General features: G+C 37.7%; 1 protein-coding gene across 4 annotated transcripts in view; it reads right to left on the bottom strand.

Moving 5' to 3' along the window:
• The window catches only part of LOC113095751 (disks large-associated protein 2-like), a 99,847-nt gene that overhangs the window by 14,034 nt on the left and 69,026 nt on the right, over positions 1–16,787 (bottom strand). For 2 of the 4 annotated variants that reach the window (XM_026261111.1, XM_026261115.1), the window contains 5 exons: positions 16,124–16,317; positions 10,397–10,465; positions 9,646–9,805; positions 8,631–8,850; positions 3,098–6,395 (listed from right to left, as the gene is read on the bottom strand). In XM_026261111.1, coding sequence (XP_026116896.1) covers positions 4,435–6,395; positions 8,631–8,850; positions 9,646–9,805; positions 10,397–10,465; positions 16,124–16,317 — 2,604 coding nt within the window. In that variant the 3' untranslated portion in view covers positions 3,098–4,434. Of the gene's footprint in view, positions 1–663; positions 724–3,097; positions 6,396–8,630; positions 8,851–9,645; positions 9,806–10,396; positions 10,466–16,123; positions 16,318–16,787 lie in introns of those variants that run through there. The other 2 variants (XM_026261113.1, XM_026261112.1) reach the window with 2 other exon arrangements.

The raw sequence follows: 16,787 nt of genomic DNA, 5'->3' as shown, positions 1-16,787 counted from the left end.
TGATTCACCTTGTAGTTGGCTGGTTTGGTTCATGGCTGACAACTTAAAAAATGAATGGGAATATACTTTTGGAACCAAGCCCACTGAAAAAAGTGGGTGGGCAGACTGGGCACTAATGCACTCTATAGGATATTTCATCTTCATTCTAATGTTTGTCTTACATTTTTGTAAATACTGCACTTTTAAAGAGAGAGAGAGAGGGGGGGGGGGGTAAACTGAAACCATCCGTAAAACAGTTTGAACATTAAGTGGTTGAGCTGAATTAACTGCAGAAGTTTAATAAGTGTTCATTTACAATATTACAACCATAATATCTAAGAATGTTAAACAAAGTGCTGCCTTGCAGACACATAAAATACAGAAGAAGAGATGAAAAGGAGAAAAACGTGGCTTCCATGGCATCTGTAAAGATCTGTGAGTAAGAAGGAGGTAGAGGTGAAAGGGTCAAAGAAATGTCAGAGAGGTGTAGAAGGGTCTGTCAGCATGTTTCAATACACTATAGCCAGAAGAGTCATTCCGCTAAAGGGAAATTGCTCAGAATCAAAACCAAACATTAGCAATAATTATCATACTGGGAATATACACTATTAGATTATTTTAATGCAGGTACTGGAACATGAACATTAGTTTGGATGAATTTGCCAAGTTAAAGCTATAATTTACCTGGTGGTTGCTGGGAAGGACGGTCCACACTGCCTGAAGAAGGGAGATGGAACTGAATTCCTAGAAGCAAACATACGCATAAACGTTTTGAAGCCCGACCACACTCACACAGACACAAACATACAACCACACGTCATTCTGAGCTCAGTACACATACATTAAAGCGTCACATTTTGCATCATTGGCTTTGATTTCAAGTAGTCACGAGTTTACAGCAAGAAAATAAAAATAAGTACAGAAACACCTGATGAAAAGTGCTCAACCATTTAAATAAACCAAAAACATAATCATTCTTCCACTGTGTATTTGAGAGACCACACACCACAGAAAAAAAAATCTAACAATTTCAGAGTTGAAATCATAATGAAAAAAACGGAATCTCTTGAAAAATACACATCAGTTCAGTGCTGCTTTGCACAACCTTCTGATCACATTGCGCTTTTGTGTAATATCACACAGGATTATTTGCAATGAGATCTAAAGTGTTACTGCTTGTTGGAATTTGCTCATCTATAAACTTAATCAACAACAGGAAATGAATATTATTATAGGAAATTATTGTAGCAGAACAAGAATTATAATGTGGCTTACCAGTACAGAGAAAACTAAAGGATGCGTACATGTGTGTGTGTGTAGAGAAAGGAGAAGAGAGATTTACTGTAGCTTACAACAGTGTTTAAAAATACTCCTAGTTCAGAGACCACCATGCAACGGTCTACAACAGTTGAGGTTCTGATGTAAAAGTTCTCATTTTATTATTTAATGAAATAAATAACATTCACTTAGACACAGATCATAAGACTGCAGACATTTAAGATGATCTCAGAAAAACCAACAATCAGCTGACAGATATTTTCACATTATTTTCAGGCTTCAGATCTCTGTGATTAATATTTTAAATTTTACAGTCAAAGTGCTTTCGTTCTGAAATTCTGAAGCCATTAAGAAAAAAATCAAACAAAATCACAGTGGCACAACAATATTGAGGCTGAGTGGTTAAACGCCCACATTCATGAGCCAGACAAGGCACACGATGCACAAGCAGCCAGTGATAATATACAGAACCAGGAAACCCCTCTGCCCAGAGAAACACTGCTTTTACTACACTTAAATTATGTATAAGGATCTGTCAGGTATTTCCTGCTCACTGAAATGATTTGCAATGACTTAATAGAGTGGGGATGGGACCAATGAGAATCTTAATGTGTTTATTTGTTTTGCTACAGTCAGATATGTCCTGCACTTTAAAGCACCTGTGGGTCTGATCTAGATATGTACGTAAAACCCACTTTTATTACTCAGCAAATAGCTCTCCAGCACAGCAGAGGGCAAAATGTGGACAATGTTGTAAAATAAGGCCTGAGAGCTCTGTTATGAAGAAAGGAAGACCTGTTAGCAATGGCTAAATCCCAATACGCATGCTATTCATATTATAGTATATCAGATAAGGATAAGAGTCTCAAATGGCACTAAATGAAAATAGTATGTCAACAATGCAAACTATTTCTAGTGAATGTTTTAAATATGCATCTGTCTGTGCTTTTTAGGTTAATAATTCCTACAACCTCTACATGAGAATATCATGATCATTGTTTGTAATGGCTCTTTGATGCTGAAATAAGACCATTTAATGACTACACGTACAATGCTAGTGGCATGCGAACTGGGAATTAGCAAACTTTTCCATTCTAACACTAAACATTTACAGATTAAAGATATGTTGCCAGGTTTAATTTCTAGGGAAACACATTTAAAGTCTTCAAAAGCTCGTAAAACTATCCAATGTTTGCACTATTCAAAAATTGCACTGTAGGTGTCTGTCAGTTGGATGGCTGACTAACAAAAAAGCAGAAAGCGCTGAAGGTCCAGGTTTTAAATAAATAAACAAGAACACATCTACACACATCTAAACATAATTAGATGCATTAGCTTGATAAACCACTTGATAAAATACATTCACTGCTATTAATAATAGGTTAACCTACAAACTCAACTACAGTAACTACTTTAGAATGTTTTAGTCTGTCACATCAATTAAATGTAAACTGTTGCTAATAATTCAAATGCAATCACTGTATCTGGTTTAAAAATTTCCTCTGATTGTCGGATATAAGGCCATGGCACTGTATTTCTTGATACATACCAAATCATAACTGTTAGAGATAGCCAGAGCATTTTCTTTATATTTTTAGTTATTTAAATATTTCTTTAGTATTCCCTCGTATGTATGTACATGAAGTGGACAATAATACATACACACTGCTGATGTGACATCAAATATCTTCAGTAAACCTACCGACACAAATGAACTGGCATCTCATTTTAAAGATCGGGAGCGGTTAATGAGAGTTGTGCGTGTAATGTTATTCATTTTTGCAGAGGGGGGGGGGGGGGGATCACAGTATACAATAGTCTTTAAATTTACAACAATTTAGAGAATCATTGGGGAATATTTTATATGTAGATATCAAGGATAACTGTATATTAACAGTATCTTGTACTGTATCTCACTTATATTAATAAGTGTGAATTTGCAAGATTAGTATGGATTTATAAGTGTGCATGATCAATTTGGTTTTAAAGGTAACTGTTAACTATAAAAATAGTGGCCAGTTACCTTATTGGTAACATTTACACCATTTAGTTTTTAATTCCTAAACCATATGCAGTTTTGTGGCCTGTTGATCTACATTCCATATTTAAATAAGCTTCAAAATGACCCACATGCTCAGTGTATGTTCATGTGACCCCAGAAAACAGTGATTCAAACCTCTAAAACCAAATTCCTTAAAAGTAATCTTAAGAAATATCCATTTAATATTAATATCTGATACATTTCCATATATTAATTTAACCAGAAAAATATCACATTCAACGTTTTCATCCAATTTCCCTCCAGATCTTATCAAGATTTGGGCAAAAAAGGAGAAAAAGAAACAGCAGTCTCTTCACAGAGTATCATAACATAGCCGTTGCGCCTTTGAAAATTTCACAGAACTACATTTTCCTCCACTTTTACAGTGAGACTTTGGCTCTGAAGACATTGAGTATAATGGAATAAAGGATTCCATCATTTACACCAGAGAAACAACCATTATATTACATTCAGAGAAAAAAGATTATCAAAATCCATAAAATATATCCAAGCGATATGCAGTTGTTTCAGGTAGTCTTTGGTCAACATCCAGTTCATAGTCTGACTTGTTCCATCCGAAAAAGGATTCTCCCTAACACCCACCCTCAGACAGCATGACCAAGGTACAAATTTCTGGTTGATCCGAGACCAGTTCGTACAGATATATATTTTACAGTTTACTCTGTAGTTTCTAAAGTTCATTGGAGAGAGTCTTGACTGTCTTCATTCTCTGCCAAAAAAAAATCACAGTATACATCTGAGTCCCTGTAAAGCCAGAGAGTGTCCCTAGAGAGGAGTGAAGTTCAAGGTGACTCACGAGTTTTGCAGTGTAAATAGATGCTTAATGTCTGAAGTACACTAATGCAGTGCCATTACTGTCATCAGACTGCTTTTAGCTACAACCTCTCTCATAACCTCATCCATGCCTCAAATGTAACAATCTCTCACCCCTTTATAATTTCCCTGTTCACACTATTTACTTCTCATTCTCTCTTATATAATCACACACACACTGGAGAGACATAAACCTGTAAACATCTTGCTACATGACCTAACAGTCTTCTATTCTGCCTGTAAATATTACATAGGATTATCTATTGCACATCCCGTGTAGCTTCATGCACTTTTCAGAGAGCTCAGAGTGACAGTGACATATAGGACATCTCTGAATTGTTTGAGTATTTCTTGTGGAAAATTTCCATACTGGCACTCCGTGACATCAGCTGCCGTCCACGTGCTTTCCGCTGCCACCGAATCCAAAGGAAATCCCTAGCGGATGGTGAATGAGAAGGGCTGCTTATGGCTGCTGTTCCCTTTGGTGACCCATTATCGCTTGTTTCACTCTTAGATACATCTAAGGCAGACTGGAGCTCTAACAGGGATAAATTGAAGGGGTGCACAGTTGCTGGGTCTATGGTAGCAAGTCCAGGTGGGTTCAGCTCCTGTGACATTGGTTCATCTATGCTAGTAACTTCAGGATCTAAGCTATCTGACTCAACTGAGCACAGAATAGCTGAGAAGAGAGTCTCAGACTCCAGGGGAGCTGAGTCCACAGTGTCTGGCTGGACTGGGAAATTTAAAATGGGGGCAGAAGAATCAAAAATCTGGCCAATATCTTCTTCGAAGTAGGACTCTGGGATGTTCATGGCACCACCTTCTTCTGCACAGCGCATGAATGTTTCCTTTTTTGACCACAAAACAAGAGAATGAGTGTCTAGTTCATGTGCTGCTGGCTTTTGACAAGTAGGAATATGAGATTCAGGACTTGATGGGTTTGATATGTCAAATTCTGTTCGGGATAGAGGCTCTGGAGTTGCTGGTTGGAGATAAATGGTGTCCAGTAGTTCTGGAAGGGGTGGTTCTTGTACTGTGGCTTCACAGGAACACTCATACACAGTTTCTGGCGTTGGAGGGTTTGGCAGGGCTAGATCTATAGGACACGGGCTTTGAGAGCCAGAAACATTGAGCTCAAGAGATTCTACACTTGGCCATTTTAACTCTTGAAGATTCATAGAATCTGGGGTCACTGGACTCAGGCCAAAGGAGTCCATTTCTAATGAAGTGAAGTCCATAGGTTCTTCATCTGGATGACTCAGCAAAAACATCTGCATGGATTCTAGAACCGACTGTTCCTGTGTAGTCATGCAACCATGGTCTGGTGTATTTGTACCAGGTTCTTCCGGAGATTCTTGAGAGGGACGATCAAGAAATTCTTGGGGTAGAGTACCAGTATCATCCGGATCCAGTTTAGGCCAATGCAAACTGGCCAAGTTCACTAGTTCTACATTTGTGAAGTCTAAAACAACTGATTCCACGTGCCCAGGAGTGGATGACTTCGTAAAGCAATACGGTTCTACCTCTGGCACTGGTTCTGGGGTATCTGGAGGAGTCATGGAGTCTGAATCTAGATCAGGCCAACAAAGCGACGCCACATCAATAGGATCTGGAGGGGTAAGATTTGCAAAGGTAGGATCATCAATGTCTACAAATTCAGAGTTGGGGTCAGTTTGAAAAAATGTTGAAGAGGTAGAGACTTGCAGGACATTTTTATCTGCATGTTCTGAAGGAGACATGGATAAAACATTGGGATCAACCGGTGAGGGGCAGTTAACCGCTGCATCTGCTGTGTTCTGTCGTACCAGGGTCTTGCTTCCTGCCTGGGTGCTGACGGACACTTGAGGAGCAGCTGTCTGGGTTTCCCTTACCCATCTCGGTGACCAGGTGCTGTAATGTTGCGTAAAGGTGGAAAAGTTCCTGTTGAAAGCTCTGAGCTCAGTGCACAGATCTTTCCTGAGCTCGGCTAACTCTTTACGCATGGCTGACACATCCTCTCTCCACTGCTGGCTGATGGCCAGGGCCAGATCCGCTGTCTCCTGGACACTTGACTGAACAGGTCGTGGCCTGATGGGTGCGCTCGTTTTCAGCGGGGGTAATGAGGGAGTCGTGGTAGGTGAGCTATTACCATAAAGGCTGCTGGATTCATCTCCTCTCCCATGGAGCCCCGTATTCCCACGGGCCATGTAGGTTAAGTCTGGCCCCTCGCTGGGTAAATTGTCCTCATTAAGAAAACCAATGCCCTCCAGCACATCATTTCCCTCTGGAAGAAAGATATAAAAATGCCATTGTATATAATGTGCCCAGTGGTGAGGCCAGCTGGGGATTTGTGCTGTTTGCCGGCTTCATTTAGAGTTCAACCACATATATGTGAGCCAAAATAAGTTTTAGGCCAGATTAGAATTCAATCTTTTTTTGTGTGTGAATGACGTCATCACACAAGTCATGTGAAAATGTTAACAATGCATTGAAGGAATATAGAGAAGAATGTGCACAATTTAAATTAAAGGACTTTGTAAAATCGTACAAATTGTTTTGAGTTTTGCTCATTATGCAACAAACGCAATCTTGGCTCCCTGTGCTTTAGGTGATGGGAGCTAGTTATTTTGAGTTATTGTGATCATGCTAGCAAACAGATCCCATTTTGACTCACAGCGTTTTTCTCCGTTATTACTCTGCCTTCTCACTCCATCCTTTATTTGCATATATTCATCTCTCAAAGCACAAAACAGAGAACTGAAGCCTGAGGACACCTACAGGGGATAATAACAACGGAATCCCATAGAGCATCATCAGGTCCCTCTGACAGAGCAGGTCTGTGCTTTGTGCCTTGAAAGGAGGCAACTGCGAGCAAAAGCTTTCAGTCTCTTTTTTTGTGTGTGTGTGTCTCAGCAAAGCAGGTATGAACCCTATTGAACATGAGAGGTCCACTTTGACCCATCACTGACCAGGTCTTTCCTGGGGGAATTATTGTCTTCAAACCGGTACCTTGACACAAAAAAAAAAAAAAAAAATAGCTCATTACTTTAGCAATAGTTTAACACATGCAATTTTTATGATCAGTGATTGTATTCTTTGAAATGTTCCTTGCCCAGTCACTGTAGTAAAATACATGGGACTTACTATAATGGATTTAGTCATATTTAGCTCTAAATCAAGTGTTTTTAAAGAGACTCCCTTTGTGAGAAAGCCAATATTGCTCATTATTCTGCAAGCATTTTTCAGTGAGAAGGCAGTGCAAAAAACGCCAGAGTATATTTACTGTCTATCTTTGTCTAACCTTTGATTTTTGGCTTTAATTCACACATTTCCAGGGATTGGACTCTGATACTCTTAATTACATCTATTTAGGTTGCCTGTATCACCACTGACCCTTAAACAGTCTGAAAACTCAAACCCTCAAGCGCAGCTTCAGTTGGGGACCCTGTGGGAGAGAGAACTCAAAACTGATGCGTTTAAAACCAGCTTCACTCCCCAAAGAGAAAGTGAGAGAGGCAGAGAGAGAGAGAGAGACTAGGAGATCTGCGAGAGTGAGAAAAAGAAAGCCCACAGAGTGACAATCATCCAGCTGGGAAACATTTTGGGATCGCAATACACACCACCTCATGTGTCCATCACTGCTTTTCACCCCCTCCCTGTCTGTTAGCCATGAGTCAACTGAGGCAGAAAATAGGACAAGGTAGAGATCCAAATTGAAAATCTTGAGAGACAAAACACACAGTGGAAGAATAAAAAGGTAATATTTTAATTTGGACACAATATTTATATATTAAAAAAAATTATAATAAAAAAAATCACTTTTCACCATTTTATTGTTTGCCAAAAAATTTAGGGATTGAATTCAATAGGGTTCATATTCTTCTGAGGCACACCAGCACTTACCTTCTATGCGGTTATGAAGCCGTACACAAATCAGTCACTCGGCTGTAAGCAGTTCACATGCATGCATGCCATGCTACATGTAATATGATGCATTCATTCAAAAATAATCATCTGGATGAACAGCTTTGCCTCTGATCTAAATCTAATTTACAAATCCTTGACTCTTCAATGGTTTCTGCATGATTCAGCATTTACACTCTCAACAATTAAGTCATGCAAATCTCAAATTTGTTTTTATTTAAATTGCTTATTCATTGTTTTAAAGTTTACAAAACTGACTCAGGTATGCCCTAAGGCCTCTAAGATCCAAATCAGACTAAGCTCCAAAAGAGAGTTAAAACTGACCTTGGCAATAAAATAAAATGCAGTTAATTGCCAGTTGGGTCAAACTGTCAACAAATATGTTTCAAGGCCAGTAGAAAACATGAATTCACTACATAACTCAGCATTCACAGCTGTGGTTAATTTTGGCTTGAAGGCATACCTTAAGACAGTTGTAATAAAAAAGTAAGTAAGTTCATTCATTGAAATCTTTCCGGAACTTCTACTCTGAGATAACAACAAGCCGAGACCAGACACAGAGTTGCATGGTTATTCACAAGGAAAGCCCACTTACCTGTGGTTGACCTGATGGTGGAGGTGACAGTGGATGAGGTCATGGAGGGGACGCAGTCATCGTCCTGTGAGAATCCGGCCTGGATGGCTCGTACGTAACTGTGGCTGCGTGTCCTGAAGCAGCCCGGCAGGTCCAAAGCATCCATGGCCTGAGACTCCACCTCGCTGAACACAGATTCACACACCGACTCAAACTGCCCATTAACCTCAGTCTCACTCACCTGAAAAAAAAAACAGAAAATCCAAGACAATATATATATGTTTTTTCTAACCATCCTCTCTTCGTTTTTTCCCCTCTGGCTGCTTTCTTCAATTTTCTTGGCTTTATTTGCTGTTTTGCTGGCCTATATTTCTTCCTCAATTCCAGTGTGCAGTCTAATCTTATCTACGAAGACTGTAGATAAAAATTGCGATATGGGCACGACAGAATCTCTGTGGATAAAACATTAAGTCTTCCATCAGAAATCTGAGGAAATGAAATGCTTTCGTTGAATCCTTCCCCTTCCTGAGCAATACCTTCTTAAATCGGTTTGAAAAATCTGAGATGAGCATCTCTGTGAGAAAGCGATATCTGTCTAGTCAAGTTGAACTTGTCTGATAGGATTCTTACTACCCATCAGATTCCAATTTAGCAATCTCTAAAATCCGAGATTGCCATCGCGTTCCATTGAAAGGGAATTATCCTCTAATGACCACAGCAAGCCACTGATGACGCTTAGAAAGCGAGAGTGGCCGTGTGCAAAATGAGGGTTCGGAGAATAAAAACCATGTTGTAAGACCTCAAGCCAAATCAATAAAACCCCTATTACTTTACTTTAAGAGAGAGATTTAGATGTTAGAGGCTGATAAATCTGACAATTTAAAAACAGACAAACACAACAACTACATTGTAGATAAATGGCAAAAACGGGCGCTAAATCCTCTGTATGTGTTGTGGTTTTTTGCACTGTGATGGGTGTGAAAAAAAAACCTGGATTACCTTGAGCTTTGTGAAGCCGGGCACATGTGACTCTCACCTGGCTGACCTGGCTGACGCAGCTGGCCTGACTCAGGGTGCTGACCGCTCTCATGTAGCTCTGGTTCCTGGAGCGGAACTTCGGCGAGCTGTAGTTGGGAGACGGTTCCAGTGTAATGCTGGGATGGATTTCCCTAGAGGTATGAAGATGGTAGCTTTGACTACACAGTGAGACATGCAGTGAGGGCGACAGTGAAAGGAGGGTAAGTTAATAAGTAAGTAGAAAGATCTGTCTATAATCAATCTATCTATTTATCTGTTATTAAGGGTTATAAGATAAAGGATTGTGTAACATTTTTTTTTAAATCATGTATCCATTTCCTTTACAGCCTTCCTCTCTTTCTTTTTCTCCAGATTTATCAATGCATGCTAAAAATGGCATTTCGATTGGCTGTGCTGACGCATTAATGCAGGAAAATGAAGCACAATTAAAATCAGAGGTTAATTAATGAGCCACTGTGCTTGTGCATTCAATAGATCCTATAAATACAACACAGGACTCCACAAAAAAAGAAAGAGGGACGAAGGAAAGAAAGTAACAGAGAAAGAAAAAGAATAATGCTATTTTACAAAAGTCATTCTTCAAAATAACCTTGAAGAGATATTAAAATCTGAAAATTGTTCAAATGGGAGTTGACTAAAAGATTCAGAGAAGTTTAGAAGATTAATTTTACTTACTACTCGTGCAACAAAGTCTAGATTATCTTTAAAAAGTTTCAAGCAGCTAAGTGTGTTTGTTTGCTCATGTTCACCTTAAATCTGCAGTGATATTGGTGAGGTATTTGACCATGTCTCGGCTTGACTTGTCCAAACGATATGAGCTGTGAACAGAGACAAGATACTTTTTGGGATCAAAATAAATATTTTACATTTCAATCACATCTGTAATGATGCTCTAAGCCATCTTAACTCCACCATTTTCCTATGGGATGTCATTTGAATTCATGTGCAATGCCTCAAACTTGCAAATGTACATTTTTACAGTTGTTCAAAGACAAAAATGATACAACTTTAATTGTAATATACACACTTATCAAACATCAAATAAAACTAAAAATAAACTATATATATATATATATATATATATATATATATATATATATATATATATATATTCTTATATTAAATAAATGAATAATAAAGTATGCTACATACAGTACAATGTATGCAACTGACTGTTTAAATATGATCCAAAAAGGTGAATAATTCATCATGCACATATGTAATAATATTAATAAAAATAATAATACCTTTGATTAAAATGAAAATCTAAATAAAAAATGATTGACTCTTAAATTTTGAAAAATATTTCTCAATATTATTCTACATTTAACAGAGTCTTTTAATACAGGTGCCAGATCTAAGAAAAAACTATGTTGGAAAGAATCTTTGATAAATGGTAAACGTCGGGTTTAAAGGTTAGTAAAATAGTTTCAAACTTTGGGCATGTATGTAGGAGTTTGGGATTAGCTGGATACATTTTCCTGGAGTTTTAGCACTGCATCTAGTCCCCTCCAGGAAAATAATCACACTTTCTCCTTCACCAGTCTCCTGAGATCTGCAGAAATGTGCACACAAACACATTCCTGAACGCCTTGTGTAGATCGTGGTGACATTTCTGCTGTGAGATTCTGCTGGGCAAGTAAGAAACAGACCATCCGAGCACAGCTCAAAGAATAAGCATTCAACTATATATTTTTTATAGTTGCTGGAGAGCCACCAGACAAAACCAAGGCTCATTCTAATCTGAGATCTGAGGAAGAAAGCAGATTGGAGTGTTTGCTGATGAAGTTACAGAGCGTGACGAGACTCTTCAGGACGCAGGGACAGATTTGATGCTGCAGTTGGTGATTCCTGAGCTCTGAGCTCTAAAAGATGTGTCTCCCTCGGTTTGCACGGTGTGCGTCTTTCTCTGCTGCTGCGGGGGGGATTTCTAAGGCTCTGCCTCATGCTGTAACTACAATATACTCTGAACCACAGCTAAACTGCAGAGGGTAGATGTTCAGCATGTGTATGCTCATCGCTGCAGGGAGCTTCATTAGAACTGTATCATGTATTAAATTATTTTGAATCTTTTCAGAACAGTGAAGGAAAACATGGTGCATTCGTCTGCCAACAGACAGAACACAGAGGGCAATTAAATGAACTTTTCTCAATTTTCCCAGCAGGTTGTTAAAAATCTAAGCACATTACAAATATACTAAGATAATGCAAAGGACTCTAAAGCAATTATGAGTGGGTTGCTCTCATGTCCTGGTGCCATTCAAATGTCTGGGTTGTCTAAACCACTGCACTCTAAGGTGGTGTATTGAACTAATGATCTTCAATAACACTGATTGGTGACAAGTCCCTCCAAAGGTCATTGTTTCTCATCATTCTGTGGAGCTGCTGCTGGATGTGTGGAATCAGCAGCCTCTTGCAGTCTTCCTGCATTCTCTGAGGATTTCCATCAGCGGGCCTTGGTCATGCAGAGATGTTTGTTTACAGCGGCAGCCAAGGAAACAATGTTTAATTGCTTTTCAAGCACCACCTGCTGGTAGAGAGTGAATCTGCATTCTAATTCAGTATGTCTGGTGTATTGTTTCGTGCAGATGCTATTCGGATGTAGCCTCTTTGTTAGGACTCTGTTGTGTTTAGCATACTGTGGTTGGCTCTAATTTTAATTTGAAAAAAAGCACAGACAAAGCCTTGTTTTTATATGAGATTTATTTAATTTATAGTTATTCATTTGATTGATTAGGGTTTCAGATTTCAGTTTTATAAAGCAGCATTTTGTCTGACAATTAATAAATGGACACCTTTTAATTTCAATTTTTTCTTACTTTTTTTTTTAAATCATATTGTGAAATCAGAATTTTAAAAACAATTTAGCCTCAATAACTAGCTGAAAGAATAGTACAAAGATTGAGATGTGACTTGGACACTTTAAAGACTCAAGACTTGACTTGGACCTTACAGACTTGTGAACATGTCTGGTCTTGAATGATCAGCTTGCATGCACTCTAAAAGCTTACCGTGCTTTGATATGTTGTCACTACATCATGATCCGCACTGTTCCATCAGAATGTACTGCTGTTCTTTCCTTAATGATAAATGTAACATCACTCTGTTCCAAAAGTGAGCCTACATTTTAAGACTGCATAACGCAAACTTTTAAGCCGGCAAAGGTTTTTTCAAAAGGCAAAGATATTGCTAAATTGTACAATTATTAAAATAGAATAAAAACAAATTAAAAACTAATTAATTTATAATTATATAAATAAAATAAATAAATTATTTTGTATTTGTATATATTTACCTAATATTATTACAATATTGTTTGTGTGTTAGTGGTCTGTAACTTTTGTTGCTTTTGAAAGAATTCTCATTGTCACCAAGACTGCTTTTATTGATAAAAAAAATAAGTAAAATGATAGTATGAAAAAATATTATTACTGAAAACATATTATTAATATTTTAAAATATCTTAAAATGTCATTTGTTCCTGCGATGGCAAAATTATTTTAGAAGCCATTACTCCAGTTTTCAGTGTCACATGATCCTTCAGAAATCAACCTAATATGCTAATTTGGGGCTCATTAAACATTTGTTTATTGAAACATGTTGAAAATGGTTGTGATACTTAATATTTTTGTGGAAACTGTGATACATTTACTTGTCTTTGTTTTATTTTTGTAAGAATCATTGTAAGAATCAAGAATCAAGAGCCATTGTGTTTTCAGCATGTCAGTAATGTTCAATTGGTAAGGGCAATCATAAATGTTTAAGCATTCATGACACAAGATGGAATAGCCACAAGAGCATATTTAGGCAGATTACTGATCAGATGGCCTGTTTGAATCTTAAGCCTGTGTTCTCAAGACTGATTTTCATAACAGAAGGCAACAGTGGTGAACCATTTCCTCTAGATTCAATAGCTTGAACGGGATCAACAAAAAGTGTCGGTACATGGTCCAATATTTGGTTTGAATTGTGTGCAGAAGCATCTCTAGAGTGACTGCTGGGATGAGGACCACATTGAGTCTCCAAAAGAATAGTCAAGATGAATATTTTATTTATACGTGCTAAAGTTCCTGCTGCTATTTGGTGGTGCAGGCCATAACCCTTACCTAACAAAACATTTGGGGCAGACTTAACATGACATATTTTGGCTAGATTGTAGTGTAAAATATTATATTTCCTTTTGCCAACAGGTGTCACTATAATCAATAACTGAATTAAAAAAACACTACCGTTTTTCCTTTTTCCACTATGTTCTTCCCTCAACTTAGATGAGTTGATATGTACCTCTCCCGTCTTAGTGCATGCACTCAATCAATGTAGCGCGCCGTGCCACAATGCTAGCGTTTAGCTTAGCACCAAACAGGGAGGAATTTAGAAGCTACCAAACACCCCCATGTTTTCCCTATTTAAAAGAAGGTTACGTGAGTAGTTACATGAGTAAGTATGATGACAGTGGCGATTTCCTGTTGTGCGAGTTGTGTGACAGGCATCCGAGCCAATTTATTTTGTCTTTCAAAAGTAGTTCCTGCTTCTCTTAAAGGCATTTGGCTTTTGTCTATGCATGACAAAGATGTAGAGTTTAACATTTATTCTCCTTGGTATAGATTACATTTCAACATGTTTTAACATACAGTAAATCGCAGTCATGTACTCAAGACAGATTTTAGTAACACTTTTTGTACTGCGGTTAGATCTTTAACCCCTATAGACATTGACTGATGCGTTTCTCCTTTTCTTAAAGTAACAGCAAAAAAAAAAAAAAAAAAATTATTTGGAGAATGCATGTGATCTACTTTACTTAAAGGAATAGTTCATTTAAAAATTTAAATTTTTAAGTGAATTTCACCCTCAGGCCGTAATAATGCTGCTTCCAGAGAAAAAAAAGTCCACTGTTGTCCTCTCACATCAAAATCCACCGACACATTCATATAGAACTGTTTTGGAATGTTTTCACTTGTACAGTAAATGGTGCTTGATCTGTGCATATTTCTCTTCGGATTCAGATGAAACAACTTTTTCTCTGGAAATAGGCTATATTATAGATTGAGGATTGGTATTTTGGCCGGAAACAATGATTTGATGTTTGTCTTGATTGATTTGTTTATTAAAAAACAAAGCTTTTTACTTCACATTATATTAAATGATGATTTACTTGTAGATTATTTAGATGTTTTTTATGAGCTCTTTTGGACTTTCATTCTAACGGCACACATCAGAGAATTGAGTTGTGAGCAAATTATGTAATGCTAAATGTCTCCAAATATATTCCACTGAAGAAACAAACTTTTCTACATCTTGGATGGCCTGAGGGTTAGTAAATTTTGGGCACATTTTCATTTTTGGGAAAATTATTCCTTTAAAGGGCCTATGGACTTCTCAAAAGCAGCCAGTGCAAACTGTTACCTGAATGAGATGCTAACTTAAACTGTAACTATACTTAATGGGACACAACTTCTTGTGGAATCCCTGCCACCATACAATCATACTACTGTATAAATATACCTTTTCATAATAAGCACTGAATGCACTGTTCCATGCACCTACTCAGGGGAAGAGCTCATTTGATGTGCAACAATCTCTTTCATTAGATGTACTTTGAGAGAGGCAGTCTTGTCAAATTTATAACATTATGTTTCAGAGCTTTGCATAATGGTGTACAGCCCATGTAATACGGAGCAGAAAGTAATCCTCTCTGGGAGAGAACAAATGCACCAGGTGGTATTGTGTGAGAAAATGGGTGCAGTGTAACAGGAATATCCCAAAATACAATGCTGGCTGAATATGGAAAAATATCTGTAATGTTTACAAAGAATGGGAGAAAATATATAAAAGTGTCACTTCTTAGTAGGCTTGAAATCTCTAAACGTGAAACAAAACTTCTTTGTTGCAGATATTACTGAAGGTTTAGCCTTTTTATGTGACATATTTGGTATTCAGCATTCAATATTCAGTGCATGACATGATCAGCAGACTGTAGAAGGCTCTTGCCCTAGTCATACATGCCTGACTCACAGGCACTTTCTATAACAGACAGCATTGTTTTTTGATAAACAAATGCAGTAAGTTCAGTTGCAGCAGGTGTCAGAGTGTATTGAATCATTTTCAGTAGCTTGTCTCTAAGATTATGTGTTTGTCATCTTAATTGCAAAAAAATTTCACTCAAATTTACTGGTACAACTAAACACCAGTTTCAAATGTTAATCCAGGGTTTCCCCACTTTTAACAAGAGAGTCTTTAATGTACAATCTGTGATGTGACTGCAGATGTTTCATGATGGCTCATAACGAGATCAAAAAGGCATTTGCATATTCAACAAAAAGGATCCCACATGTCACAGAATGTGGGCCTCTGTGATTATGGATAAATGATTGCATGCCTGTTTTCTACTTTATGACTTTGTGCATTAATCACTCTAACCTCTGATTAGATTGGGCTTCTAATGAAATGATCAACCACTGGCTGATCAAAAATCCTACCTCTGATCTGAAAGTTGTCTCTGCAGCACGGATCTGACAAGAGCATTGGGTCGCACACTTTTCTGTGGGGAGTTTTTGGGACTGCCATCAGAGTCTCCACTGTCCTGATCACCCATGGCTTTAACATAACTGCTGCTCCGCATCCTTCTGCATGGGATCTCCTCATCTCTCCCTCCCCATTCATCCTGAGGGACCTGCATATAGATATCAAAGATACAATTGTTAGAAAAGCTGATGTCTCCACCATCCTGAAAATATGACAGCTTTTCTTGTTTGCAAACCAAAAGAATCTATTTGATTTCCGTGAAATTTGTTTGTTACCTTACCTTAAGGCATGAAAGCTGTCTTAATTTTGACAGGCATTTTTGATTCAGTCTTGGTCTTTGTCTTGAGATGAAAATGCTTAATAGTCTTAGTCACAATTTAGTCATTTGAGTCTTCATAGTTTAAGTCTTGTTTTAGTTGACGAAAAGTCATGCATTTTGTCAACTTTTAGTCATTACTTTTAGTTATTGTTTTAGTCAAACTGTAGTTACCAACATTTATTTTGGTAGCCATTTTATTTGTAGTTTTCAGACAAAAATAGTAATTCATTCTTCTATTTTTACACCAAATCAAATAAGCGTATCTCTTTAACAGTAGTGAAAAGGGAGCAACTTATAAA

Source organism: Carassius auratus, unplaced genomic scaffold (assembly GCF_003368295.1).
Source record: "Carassius auratus strain Wakin unplaced genomic scaffold, ASM336829v1 scaf_tig00215781, whole genome shotgun sequence".
Lineage (NCBI taxonomy): Eukaryota > Metazoa > Chordata > Actinopteri > Cypriniformes > Cyprinidae > Carassius > Carassius auratus.
This window is presented reverse-complemented; position numbering and strand designations above follow the sequence as displayed.